Source organism: Barbus barbus, assembly GCF_936440315.1.
Source record: "Barbus barbus genome assembly, chromosome: 45".
Classification (NCBI taxonomy): domain Eukaryota; kingdom Metazoa; phylum Chordata; class Actinopteri; order Cypriniformes; family Cyprinidae; genus Barbus; species Barbus barbus.
The window spans coordinates 17,400,910-17,413,159 of NC_136723.1; the positions used below are offsets into that span (position 1 = coordinate 17,400,910).

The 12,250-nt window shown below is 39.6% G+C and overlaps 1 protein-coding gene across 7 annotated transcripts in view; it reads left to right on the forward strand.

Moving 5' to 3' along the window:
• Positions 1-12,250, forward strand: part of LOC306863735 (neurobeachin-like) — a gene marked incomplete at its 3' end in the record, with an annotated part of 128,577 nt that overhangs the window by 99,784 nt on the left and 16,543 nt on the right. For 3 of the 7 annotated variants that reach the window (XM_079407257.1, XM_079407260.1, XM_079407259.1), the window contains exons 21-30: positions 1,050-1,242; positions 1,548-2,567; positions 3,798-4,015; positions 4,298-4,451; positions 6,645-6,825; positions 7,621-7,745; positions 7,975-8,082; positions 8,169-8,337; positions 9,314-9,791; positions 11,078-11,232. In XM_079407257.1, the coding sequence (XP_079263383.1) occupies positions 1,050-1,242; positions 1,548-2,567; positions 3,798-4,015; positions 4,298-4,451; positions 6,645-6,825; positions 7,621-7,745; positions 7,975-8,082; positions 8,169-8,337; positions 9,314-9,791; positions 11,078-11,232 (2,801 nt within the window). Of the gene's footprint in view, positions 1-1,049; positions 1,243-1,547; positions 2,568-3,797; positions 4,016-4,297; positions 4,452-5,037; positions 5,062-5,824; positions 5,909-6,644; positions 6,826-7,620; positions 7,746-7,974; positions 8,083-8,168; positions 8,338-9,313; positions 9,792-11,077; positions 11,233-12,250 lie in introns of all 7 variants that reach the window. The other 4 variants (XM_079407256.1, XM_079407258.1, XM_079407255.1 and 1 more) reach the window with 3 other exon arrangements.

The following is a 12,250-nucleotide window of genomic DNA, read 5'->3' on the forward strand; positions in this document are numbered from 1 at the left end:
CAGAAGCATTTAGTGTCTCCCTCTCAGTTGGAAAGATGCTCCCCTCCTATTAAATCAATTAGCGTCATAATTAATGCATTGAGGAATGAAGATTTGAAGTGCATTGTTCCGTTTCGTGGGCTCCTGCGGAGGCTAAGCCTGACTGTCACCTGTTGGATTCAGGTTTGCTTTATATGCTCATTAGTGAGATTAGGTACATTGAGTGTGTGTGTGTGTGTGTGTGTGTGTGTGTCTGCACACTTCTATCCTAAACAAGCCCACGGTGCACCATGCACCCAGGCCCACTCAGTCAGCTGCTGCCATGGTTACAACTGCATACCAAAATCACAATGCATGTTTTAGCAGTGGTGAAGTGGACTGCTTGTTTCTGTATTCCATAACAAGCCCGGCATTCTGAAGTGAGCAAACGTGTCTGGAATCTAAGATGACAAGAGTGAAGGAGTATTTCCAGCAGGTTCCAGCAATCATAAAGCGCTCCCTCCTTAGTACTTTGCGTAGGCTGTTTGTTTGTATGTGGTTCTGTTACGTTCAGCCTTTGTTTACAGAGTGATTCTCTAAGTTTAGATTTGATTTAGTTCTGATTATGGTGAGTAAAGGTTTCTAGGTTTCCATTACTGGAACGAATTAAACATGGGGTAATAATTAGGTCATGCGACTATAATATAGCTTACTACTGTTATTATTTAACTATTAAAAAATAGAAATACAGTACAAAATAAAATCACAACATTAATGTTGAATATGAAAAATTGACATGGATATTTATTTTTAAGTATACAAAAGATTACATGTAACAGTGTTATTAAAGTTATAGGGTTTTGGAAGATTAACTTCAAATGAGCATTAGATGACTTAAAGGATGCAAAAATGGAGGAAATGAGTATGCACATTTCAGTATCTTTTGAAAGCTAGCATAGAGTCACTGTTAAAAACAGGTGGCGTGAAATTTAGCACCAGAGCTTTTAATTAATCAGCAAACATTCTGCTTGAGTGAATAATTAGTCCATTCTATCTAAATTGGCATCATGGTGTCATTGTAATGTGTGTAGGTGTCTGCTGCAGTGTTCAGTGTGGCAGGACTGGATGTTCTCTCTGGGCTACATTAACCCAAAGAACCCAGAGGAGCAGAAGATCACCGAAATGGTCTACAACATATTCCGTATCCTGCTTTACCATGCCATCAAGTATGAGTGGGGAGGCTGGCGCGTGTGGGTGGACACACTCTCCATCGCCCACTCCAAGGTTAGAGCAAGCCGATCTGCAGCTCTTAGCGCTTTTCTTGATATATTTAGTTTCGTAATATCACATTTCATGATTTTTAATGCATTCCTTATGTCAGTGATGGATGAAAGAGTTTTTATTTTTACCATCTCCACTCTTTGGCCTTGTCTTTTGGTCATGCTAACAGTAATAGTATTTGACTAAGTCTTTTTTTCCTAATTGGATAAGCGTTGCAATGATCCAATTGAATCCATCTAATGGTGGAGATGATAAAATAAAAATCTACATGGAAAGTAGACTCACAACACTGCTACCCACCTCTTTAGGTGACCTACGAGGCGCACAAAGAGTACTTGGCAAAGATGTACGAGGAGTACCAACGACAAGAGGAAGAGAACATCAAGAAAGGAAAGAAAGGTTCCGTCAGCACAATATCTGGTCTTTCTGCCCAACCCACCACTGTCAACGGAAACCTGGAGATCCGTGAGATCGATGACACATCTCAGACGCAGACACCAGAGAGCGAGGCAGACTATGGAGAAAACGCAGACTCACGGAATCTGCTGGCTGAGACCAAAGGTCCAGAGGGCGAAGCCGAACGGTCGGCCGCAGGGGTTCGTGTGGAAGTCCATGACTTGCTGGTAGACATCAAAGCCGAGAAGGTGGAGGCTACAGAGGTTAAATTAGATGATCTGGATCTGTCCCCGGAGGTTCTTGGAGGAGGAGGTGGCATGGAGAATGGTCCCTTGGTGGAAGTAGACTCGTTGTTGGACAGCGCCTACTGTGCAGCAGTTCACAAGCTCAATGGGAGCCTTGTCCCCAAAGAGGAGGAGAGCGTTGTGGTGGGTTTGACTGAAGATGATGGGAACATGGGTCCTCTAATCACACTCGCAGATGAGAAGGACAGTGTTCCCAGCAACAATGGCTTCCTATTCCCCAAGGTGGATGAGAAGCTGCTTCCCTCATTGGCTTCGACGGAACCCCTGGTGCTGCCCAGCCCTGAACAGCCCCCTTGTCCAACAACTCCACACACTTCAAGCGCCAGTGACGACCTCAGCCTGCTAGCCCACATGACTTCTTGTGGTTCAGATCTGGTTCAAACCCCAAGTGGCCTAACAGAAGATGATGGATTTAAGTTGCAGAGCTCCTTGGCGGACATCAGCACACTGGCAGAAGCCGAGGCCCAGGCTGCAGCCAGGACAGCAGAGTGTTTGGAGCAAGAGGTTGGGGAGGCCAGGGCAGGAAAGAGCGGAGGCGATGCAGCCAGCACCACTTCAGACACAGAGAGATCCGACGATGGAAAGGACAAGGAAATGAAGAAGATTCAGACTACAGCCACCACGCAGGTGCGAATCACTCATTCTGTCATTGATTTGATTTATTATTTGTTGCGTTTGCCCACTGATGGTAACTGTCGGAAATGTTTACTCATCCTCATGTTGTGCCAAACCTGTATGACCTGGGCTGTTTACACTAGTGCATTTTCGTTTACGAAAGGTTACGCCTGTCATTTACACTACTCCAGCGTTTTTGACCCTTCCGAAAATGTTGCAGACCTTGTTTTAGTTTGAAAAGTCCAGGGTTGCGTTTCAGTGTAAACAAGCCAAATCTGAGACTTTTGAAAATGATGGCGTGGCTGCCTACATTCGTTCTGCATATCTTAACGGCCGTGTAAATAACATCATGCCCACCTGCCAGTGAATAGCAACCAACTTTCTGTTTACACTTTTAACACATGCCCAGTGTGCATGAATGGTCATATGAGGTGTTTTTGGTTGTGTAGTGTGAACGGAGATTGTTTCTGAAACGCAGGAAAAACGAAACGAAAATGCACTAGTCTAAACAGGGCATATTTTCTTCTGTGAAATACAAAAATAGTTGTTTGGAAGAATCTTTATGCTGCCCTTTTCCATAGATGAAAGAGAATGGGGACAGATGCTGTTAAGCTCCAAAAAAGAGTAAAGTTGTCCATATGACTTTTCTCATCAGTTTTCTGAAACTTTTATTAAAATTTACATTTAAATTACTTTTCAAAACTGGTGCATTGCATTTGGTTAAGAGGCATCTGAGAATTTGTCCTTAGGCATCATTGTTGTCAAACTCTTCTTAACGTGTCTTACTGTGGTATTTTTGAATATATCAGGGTTGTCCAATCCTGCTCTTTTTAAGGACCACCAGTTTAGCTCCAACACACCTGCCTGGAAGTTTCTAGTGAGTCTGAAGACCTTGATTAGCTGGTTCAGGTGTGTTTAACTGGGGCTGGAGCTAAACTCTGCTGGAAGGTGGCCCTCTAGGAGCAGGATTGGACAACACTGGAATATTCATTGACACAAATGAGATTTAAAATCTCTGGCTGAGGACAATGTTTCAAGGAAGTAACAAAGTAGTTATGAAATAACTTGCATTCTATAAAGCATCTCCTTTTGTGTTCGACCAAGGATAGACCTTTATGAGTTGCCACTCAGTCTCAGTCTGGTTTTGAATCAGGAAAATTAAATAAATGAATGCTGTAATGAACTAGCAAGCAATCAAATCTGATGGCTTGGACAAATTATTAAATTGGTGCTTTTCTGCAGGCTCTTCATGGTCGTATGTCGGGTCAGATGGAGAGGGACCTCCGTGTGGATCTGGGCTTCAGGGGCATGCCGATGACAGAGGAACAGCGCCGGCAGTTTAGCCCCGGCCCTCGAACTACCATGTTCCGTATCCCAGAATTCAAATGGTCACCCATGCATCAGCGCCTTCTCACTGACCTGTTGTTCGCTCTGGAAAGTGACGTACACATGTGGAGGAGGTATGAGAGTTTTTGGCCTTCAGAAATTACCAGCTAAGACATCTACTCGGATGAACGTCTTCTGTTGTCCTGGAACAGCTTTTCTGACCCTCTGATCCCCAACCCTAGCCTTACTCTTCTGTAAAGTCAGATTGGTTGTTCTAGGACCAACAAGGATGTTATACTCTAGTTTTCTTTAACTTCTTTTGTGTTACTTGACAGTAAAACTCTGAAAAGATGAACATGTTATGCTTTTACATGGTCTTGCTTCACTACTGTCTTCTTTTTTTCTCTTTCTCTCAGCCACTCTACGAAATCGGTCATGGACTTTGTAAACAGTAACGAGAACATTATATTTGTCCACAACACCATCCACCTCATTTCTCAGATGGTTGATAACATCATTATAGCGTGTGGCGGGATCCTTCCCCTGCTCTCTGCTGCCACCTCCCCATCTGTAAGTGGCTCTTGAGTGGCCCCTAGTGGATATTCACATCAATACAGCATCCTTGAATTATAAAACCACTTTCTAATCTAGTGGCTGTTTTTTTGTTTGGAAGGGCTGTAATGGAATTATTTAGAATCTTATAGAAGAAAAACGTTCCTGTTTCTATTTCCCGAATATCACTGAATGTTATATTGGCACTGAATGGCGACAAAACATGTCTGATCTTATACAGATTTCAAGAATAAGAGTGCTGAATCCAGATCAGTATTTTTTGCGTACACACATAAACATCCTTGAGTGCTACTGATGTCAAATTTCATCCTCTGTCAGTGCTTTTACCCTGAGATCTTAAATATGAACACAATCTCTAATTTTGCCTCTCTCTTCTCCTTTGTTTTTTGACATTTTAACCTTTTTATTTCTGGCAAACATTCTTACAGCTTTTTCTGAATTTTTTTCTGACTGACTGTTTATTAACCAGCTTTTTTGTGCCTTTGTATCCTTTTGTTGTCCGTATTGCCTCTAATTCCTTCTTCCCCTTCCCTGTTTCTCTCTTCTTCTTTTTTTTCTTTTTTTGTTTCTTTTGCATGTACAGAGTTCTAAGGTTAGTGCAAACCCTGTAAGTTCCAATTTATTTATTCTTCTCTAACATTCACAGTTTAGTTTATTTTTTAACGTTATATTTTAATATCATTAATGCCACAGTTCAGAATATATGATCCATTTCAGATCATTTCCATCTTTTCTGTCCTTTCAGCCTCAGACTATGTGTACATTCATTCAATTTATTCATAAAAGATTTATGTATTGCACGCCAAAGTTGCACTCAGTAATTCATGTTCATCTTAAGCTGAACAATGTTCCAGCCGTCTTGGATTTGGTATAAGTGCATCATGCTAAATTTATTATCTATGTAAAAGTGTCCAGTAAGTAGTGAGTAGTATCTGGCTGATGTATGATTTTGAAATGGCAGCCCCCACAAGGCAGCCTTCCCCATGTAAAAAGTAAGTGAACATGATTTTATATTTTCAGAAGTATATTTTTTTTCTTCATGCATAGAACTCTTTTAATTAGTAAAACAAACTGAGTGCACCTTTAAATATGAGAATTATGGATGTATTAAAATGCAAACTTACCAGTATTATTCTGTTATATGATCAGTTTAAGTGGTTGTATCTGATGAAGTATCTTATCAGACCTTCATCATAATCGTCTGTGGTTCATGGAAAACCTTCAAACAGACAGATACTGATATTAAATTGCTTTAAATAAATTGGTGCACACCATGGTGCAGTGATGAGCCCCCCGGCTCTATTGGTCCATTTATAAGGGTCTTTATTAAATGTCACCTTCACTTGTTCCCCTCTGTGTTGGTCATAAAGACACGAGGAGGTTCTTGCTTACAGAAAGGGACAAAAAGCAATGAAGTTAATAGCCTGCCAGGAAGCTCTGGCACAGGGGCAGAGGTGGGTCCGAGCTATCGCCCCTGTACATACCCACAATGCACCACTGCGTGACCTCTTATTCGCCACTATTATGTCTCCTAGCAACAAGCATGTTCCCAGTTTTCAACATCAATTGTTATTTTCAGCACTCAGCTGTGGGTTTTAAAATAGCGGTTCATATCTCCATCACCCCATATTTTTCACAAGAGGCTTTAAAAAGAATTTAAAAGTATTTCTGCCTCTGCTTGAAAGACTCCACAGTGGGTCTTTTTATTTATTTTGCTTTGCAAAAAGGTTTGTTTTTTGTAGAACACCATGTAATTACATTGAACTTTTGAAATTGTTGTTGCAAAATGGTGCCGTGTTTCCTGACCATCGCAAAGATTAAGCACACACGGCACTGCAGCACTGCCTGTTCACACTCAAATGGGTGTCACACTGGTTTGAACACACTTCCTTCTAGTGGTGTGAGGTTTTCCAAGCACCCAAACCCCCCCCCAACCAAATGTTTTCGAGAGGCATGTTTCATGTGAAGTTGGCCTGGTGTTATTGATTTGCTGCTATCACACATTTGTTTGTTTGTCAGCACATTGTCAGTAGTATGATCCTGTATTGATGTGAGCATTACTCTGTGTGTGTGTGTGCGTGCGTGCGCGTGCATGTGCGTGCGTGCGTGTGTGCGTGTTTTTTTTCAAAACGTATCAGGATGTATTTCTAAACTTCTGGTCTTTGGTTATATGTATGTGTGTCCTCCCAGACGGAGCTTGAGAATGTGGAGGCGACCCAGGGCATGTCATCAGAAACAGCGGTCACATTTCTGAGCCGGCTGATGGCCATGGTGGATGTGCTCGTGTTTGCCAGTTCTCTCAATTTCAGCGAGATTGAGGCTGAAAAGAACATGTCGTCAGGGGGACTAATGCGCCAGTGTCTACGATTAGGTATGTGTGATGTATCTTACCAATTTCAAATACGTCATTTTTTTGTATACTGCATGGTCTTTGACTAAATATATAAGGTTTTTGTACCTTGGTGAAGTACTGTATTTAATTTATGTGGCAACAAAACCACTGGTTAAAAAGTTAATATATGAGGCCAATCAAACAAGACCCGCAGTGTTTACATTCCTCAAATGACTCACTTCTCTCCCCATTATTAATATGGGATAGAAGAAAGTATTTAGACATTAATAAAATACACATTTCACCCTTAAAAGGGGTTTGAACCACAAGTAAATAGCTATAATGTGCAGCTATGTATGTACACTACCATTCAAAAGGACTTTTTATATTATATAAAAAAGAAAATTATATTTTTATTTAGGAAGGAGGCATTAAATAAATCACAAGTAACATGAAAGACTTTTACATTATTATTATTTTTTTTTAGCTTTCTATTCATCAGAGAATTTTGAAAACACGCTATCACCGCTTCCACAAAAATCATATTAGAATGATTTCTGAAAATTCAGCTTTGCCATCACAGGCAAACATTTTAAAATATATTAAAATAGAAAAAAATTTAATTTTTTTTTATTTTTTTTATTTTTACAATATTACTGTTTTTATTGTATTTTTGATCAAATAAATGCAGCTTTGATGAGCATAAGAGACTTATTTCATAAAAGTTAAAAAATCTTACCGACCCACTTTTGAACAGTAGTGTAGCTGTGTGTCTGTGTGGTGTGATGTGAATATCAAGCCAGATGTTCTAGTAAACTGTTTGTCTCTTTTCAGTATGTTGTGTAGCAGTGAGGAACTGTCTGGAATGCAGGCAAAGGCAGAGAGACAGAGGAAGCAAAACCTCGCTGCCAATCAGCAAGACCCAGGAGAACCTACAGACTGCAGCGTCCGCCAGCAAGGTTATACACTCACACACCTGCACAAATACAAGAGAACAGACACCTATGCACACAAACACATAATAAAGTGTCTCTGAAAACTCATCAAATGCACATTAGAAACACAGAATCAGAACAAAAATCAATAGATTTTTACTATAAAATTGTTTACATAATTAAAGCAGTGTATGTCCATGTGTGTGTGTGTTCTGTGGTTTAATGTATGATTCTTTCATCCTCTTTACCGCAGACTGTCATACAGAACGTCCCGCGTAACCTTTCTCCCATCAAAGACCCAGACAGACTGCTGCAGGATGTGGACATCAATCGTCTCCGAGCTGTCGTTTTCAGAGACGTGGTGAGACACTCACTTACCTGTGCTGGAGCAAAGTGTGTATGTTAACATGAACGGAATGATTGTTAATCATACTCTTTGTTCAACAGGATGACAGTAAACAGGCTCAGTTCCTGGCTCTGGCTGTGGTCTACTTCATCTCTGTCCTTATGGTGTCCAAATACCGGGACATCCTGGAGCCACAACGGGAGATCGGCAGGTCCAGCAGCATATCAGGGAGAAGCATCCGACAAGAGATTAATTCACCCACCAGCACAGGTGAACTTGGCATCTGCAGTGTCATTATGAGCACGTGACCTTGATTTTACTCAATAGATGTGTATCTCTAGTCATTTACCACTTAAACACCCCACAAATGCTAAGTGTTTAAAGGCACTCAGACACCTTCCACTCCGACATTTCTTAACTGTCTCTGATCATCTCTGCTATATAGTCATTTAGTTACTCCCCGCAGGGAGGATTTCATCAACTTAAGTGTGCAAGGCATTATTGCAAAGCTTTATCTGAGTGCAATATTGAATTAATAAAAAAAGGTGGAAAAGAACTGCTTGGCATAGGTTGCCGTGAACTACACAAACTGTATCTATTACAGAAGCAGCTCTGAAATGCTTCTTTAATGACTGAATCTCTGCTCTTATCTCTGACTCTTATGTTCACCAAGATTGCATCTATTTGTTAAATAATAAAGTTAAAATAGTAATATTGTGGACAATTATTACAATTTAAAATAAGTTTTTTTATTTTGATATATTTTAAAATGTAATTTATTCCTGTGATGACAAAGCTGAATTTTATACAGCCATTACTCCAGTTTTCAGTGTCACTTGATCCTTCAGGAATCATTCTGATATGCTGATTTGATGCTCAAGAAACATTTCTTATTAATATAAATGTGAAAAAAAAGTTTTTGCTGCTTAATATTTTGTGGAAACCTCAATATAATACCTGGTCACATATAAGAATAGTTTCTGAAGGATCATGTGACACTGAAGGCTGTAGTAATGATGCTGAAAAATCTATTTTGCCATTGCATGAATAAATTGCATTTTAAAATATATCAAATCAGAAAACATAAATTTTTTATTATAATTATATTTTAGAATATTACTGGTTTTACTGTATTTTTTTGTCAAATAAATGCAGGCTTGGTGAACACAATAGACTTATTTCAAAGACATAAAAAAACATAATTATTCAAAACTTTTGACCACTAATTTATGTGTGCAAATTTCAGAAAACCCATCCTCCTACTCGGATGGTGTACGTGGAGACCGCCAAGCCGTCACCTCTCTGGATGATCTTCCCCTGGAGGGCTCACTGCCTCACACTGACTCCGGCATCGGGGAGGAGCAGGTCACCAGTGCTTTCAATGGCTCCGAGCTGGGCGCAGACTCCAGCGGATTTGGTGTGAGCTCTGGAGGCCCGGATGCCATGAGCGAGTTGCTGTGCACACTGTCATCCGAGGTGAGGAAGTCCCGCGAGTCCCTGCTGGAGTCGCCTCCTGGCGTGGAGGTTCTGAAACCAGCTGCGTCGATCTCCAGCATCAGCCAGGCCAGAAAAGGAATCAATGTGAAGGAGATCCTGAAGAGTTTAGTGGCAGCACCGGTGGAGCTGGCGGAGGCAGGGCCCGAGCCCCAGCCGTACCACCCCGACCCTGCCCTGAAGAGGGAAGCTGCTGCTATGCTGCCCATGCAGTTCCACTCATTTGACAGGTGGGCAATAAATAACACTTAATATATATGTGCTGTTATGGTTCAGACCAACCTTATTAACAGGCAATATTATTAAAATAATTGTTAAAAATTAAAAGTATTAAACCCAAGACCCAGAGAGCTGAACACATCGAGCTTAAGTATATAATATAGTAAATTCTAATATTATATTTTAACATTTAATACTTAAAATATAGACATATTTCACTTAGGTTAACATTTAATAATATCAACCTTTCAGTACAGACTCACAATACACTGAGGTTAATAAACAATGATATGCTTCTCTAAAAAACAATCGATGTCAATGTAATTTCTATTTCATTTTAAAAATAATACAAAAAATAAAAATCAATGTAATCTAATATAATGTTATATAGTTTAATCATACATATATTTGTTAAGTTAATTATATAAAGTTAAGTTAAGCAAAATGAAATATCTTATGCTGCCTGCCTTTTGGAACAGCTTTTGCTTTGGGCGTGCACTTTTGTTGTCTTAAAATGGATTTTGAAACGGAGCGATTGAACCAATAAATCATTCATGAATCAATGCAGTTACACTTACATGTGGTCTGTCAAGACTTTTGGAGAACAAATGAAGTAAAGAACACCTTAATTACGCATATGCAAGCGCAAGGACTTCCCCTCATTTTTAATGCAGTCCATTTCTCTGTGTCTAGCTTCTCATTACTGCACAGGCGTCTGCAGAAATGCCAGTGGCTCTGTGCAATAGTGTGCTCAGGGCTCAAGAGACTGACTGGCTTAGTGCGTGGGATCCATTGATACTCTACAATACAAACTAAAGCCCCTCTGAACATCAATCCTCTTTGTTCTTCCCAATTAAGAAAACCTGATGAATAAATTATACATAAGGTTATGCTGTTAATCATTCACAGGCTTCTTGAATGTTAATAATTCATCAGGTCGGGTGAATATTTTATCATACACTCTTTTTTCACCATGGGGTGGGATGAAATGTTTTTTTGTTCATTTTATTTTACTTAGCACCAAATCAGCATATTAGAATGATTTCTGAAGGATCATATCACACTGAAGACTGGAGTAATGATGCTGAAAATTCAGATTTGAAATCACAGGAATAAATAATATTTTGATATATCTAACAGAAAGTGTTATTTTAAATTGTAATAATATTTCACAAAAAAAAATGTTCCTTTTGTTTTTAAAATATTTTTTAATCAAATTAAATAATATTTATTTTATTGAATTTATTTATTATTTCTATATTTATTAAGTTTATATTTATTGTGTGTACACTCTCAGGAGCGTGGTGGTGCCTGTTAAGAAGCCCCCTCCAGGAAGCCTGGCTGTGAACACAGTAGGAACACCCACCACCAGTGGAGTGCCCTCTTCAGGAAGTACGCCCAATATCTTTGCTGCTGCCACAGCAACACCTAAAAGCATGATCAACACAACAGGCGAGTCGTCCTGAATATTTCCATTATCTTACAGTCCCATGAACATATGAAGAGTTAATTTGCAAAAACCGATAAACGCCACTTTAAAAAAAAAAAAATAGCTGATTGCCGCGCATTATTCTCCACATATAGTGCGATCTGAACCCTATAAACACATTTTGTCAAAAAAGCTTGTATTGTCCACTTTCAAGGCATCGCGAGTTCACGTTTTACTGCAGAAGCCGACAAGCGCCCTTGTTGTTTTTGACCAGAAGCCGATAACTCCATTTTAGCGAATCAGCACACTGTATTCAGGTCAGGTGACAAGGCTACTTTCACTTTGAAAAGACGTGCTAGCTGAGAGGAGTTTCGTCAAAGCTGACTAAAAGTGATCGAGGATGGATAATTTCGATGAACTTGATGAGCCTGTAATATCTTCTTCAGGGCGTAAAAAGGAAAATAAAAGCTGAAACGTTTTCATGGAACCTTGAAAAAGCAGTGCGTTGCAATGATGAGGGAAAAACTCTGTGTATTGCGTGTAATCACATCCATAAATCTATGATCACAACAACAGCAACGTTTGTCAGGCATCTACATTGTCATCTGAGGAGATTACAAAGATTAAACGAGTGTTTTTTTTTTTTTACTCTAAAACATGAAATGTAGAGTTATCTGCTTTTGCTATAAAACAAACTTTTAATATGAAAAAAAACATACTTTCAATGAACTTTAATTTTGTAAATTGCCTGTATTTTGATTATTACTTAATCAAAACAACCCAACTGCAGTTTGATTGATATTGCTTGGAATGCGCAATAAAAAAACGTGATTTCTGAAAAAGTTATCGGTTTTTGCAAACAAACTCTTCATATACATTTTGTTTCATAAGTTTAGATACTTTTCTAACCGTAGTAGGGCTGGGCGATATATTGAACGCGATGATCATGCGCATCTCGTCAGTAAAGCCGGTTCCGTGATTAGCGGTAAATCTCCATCACCTGCTTTCAAATGGAGCGGCATTTACTACACAGAGCCGTAG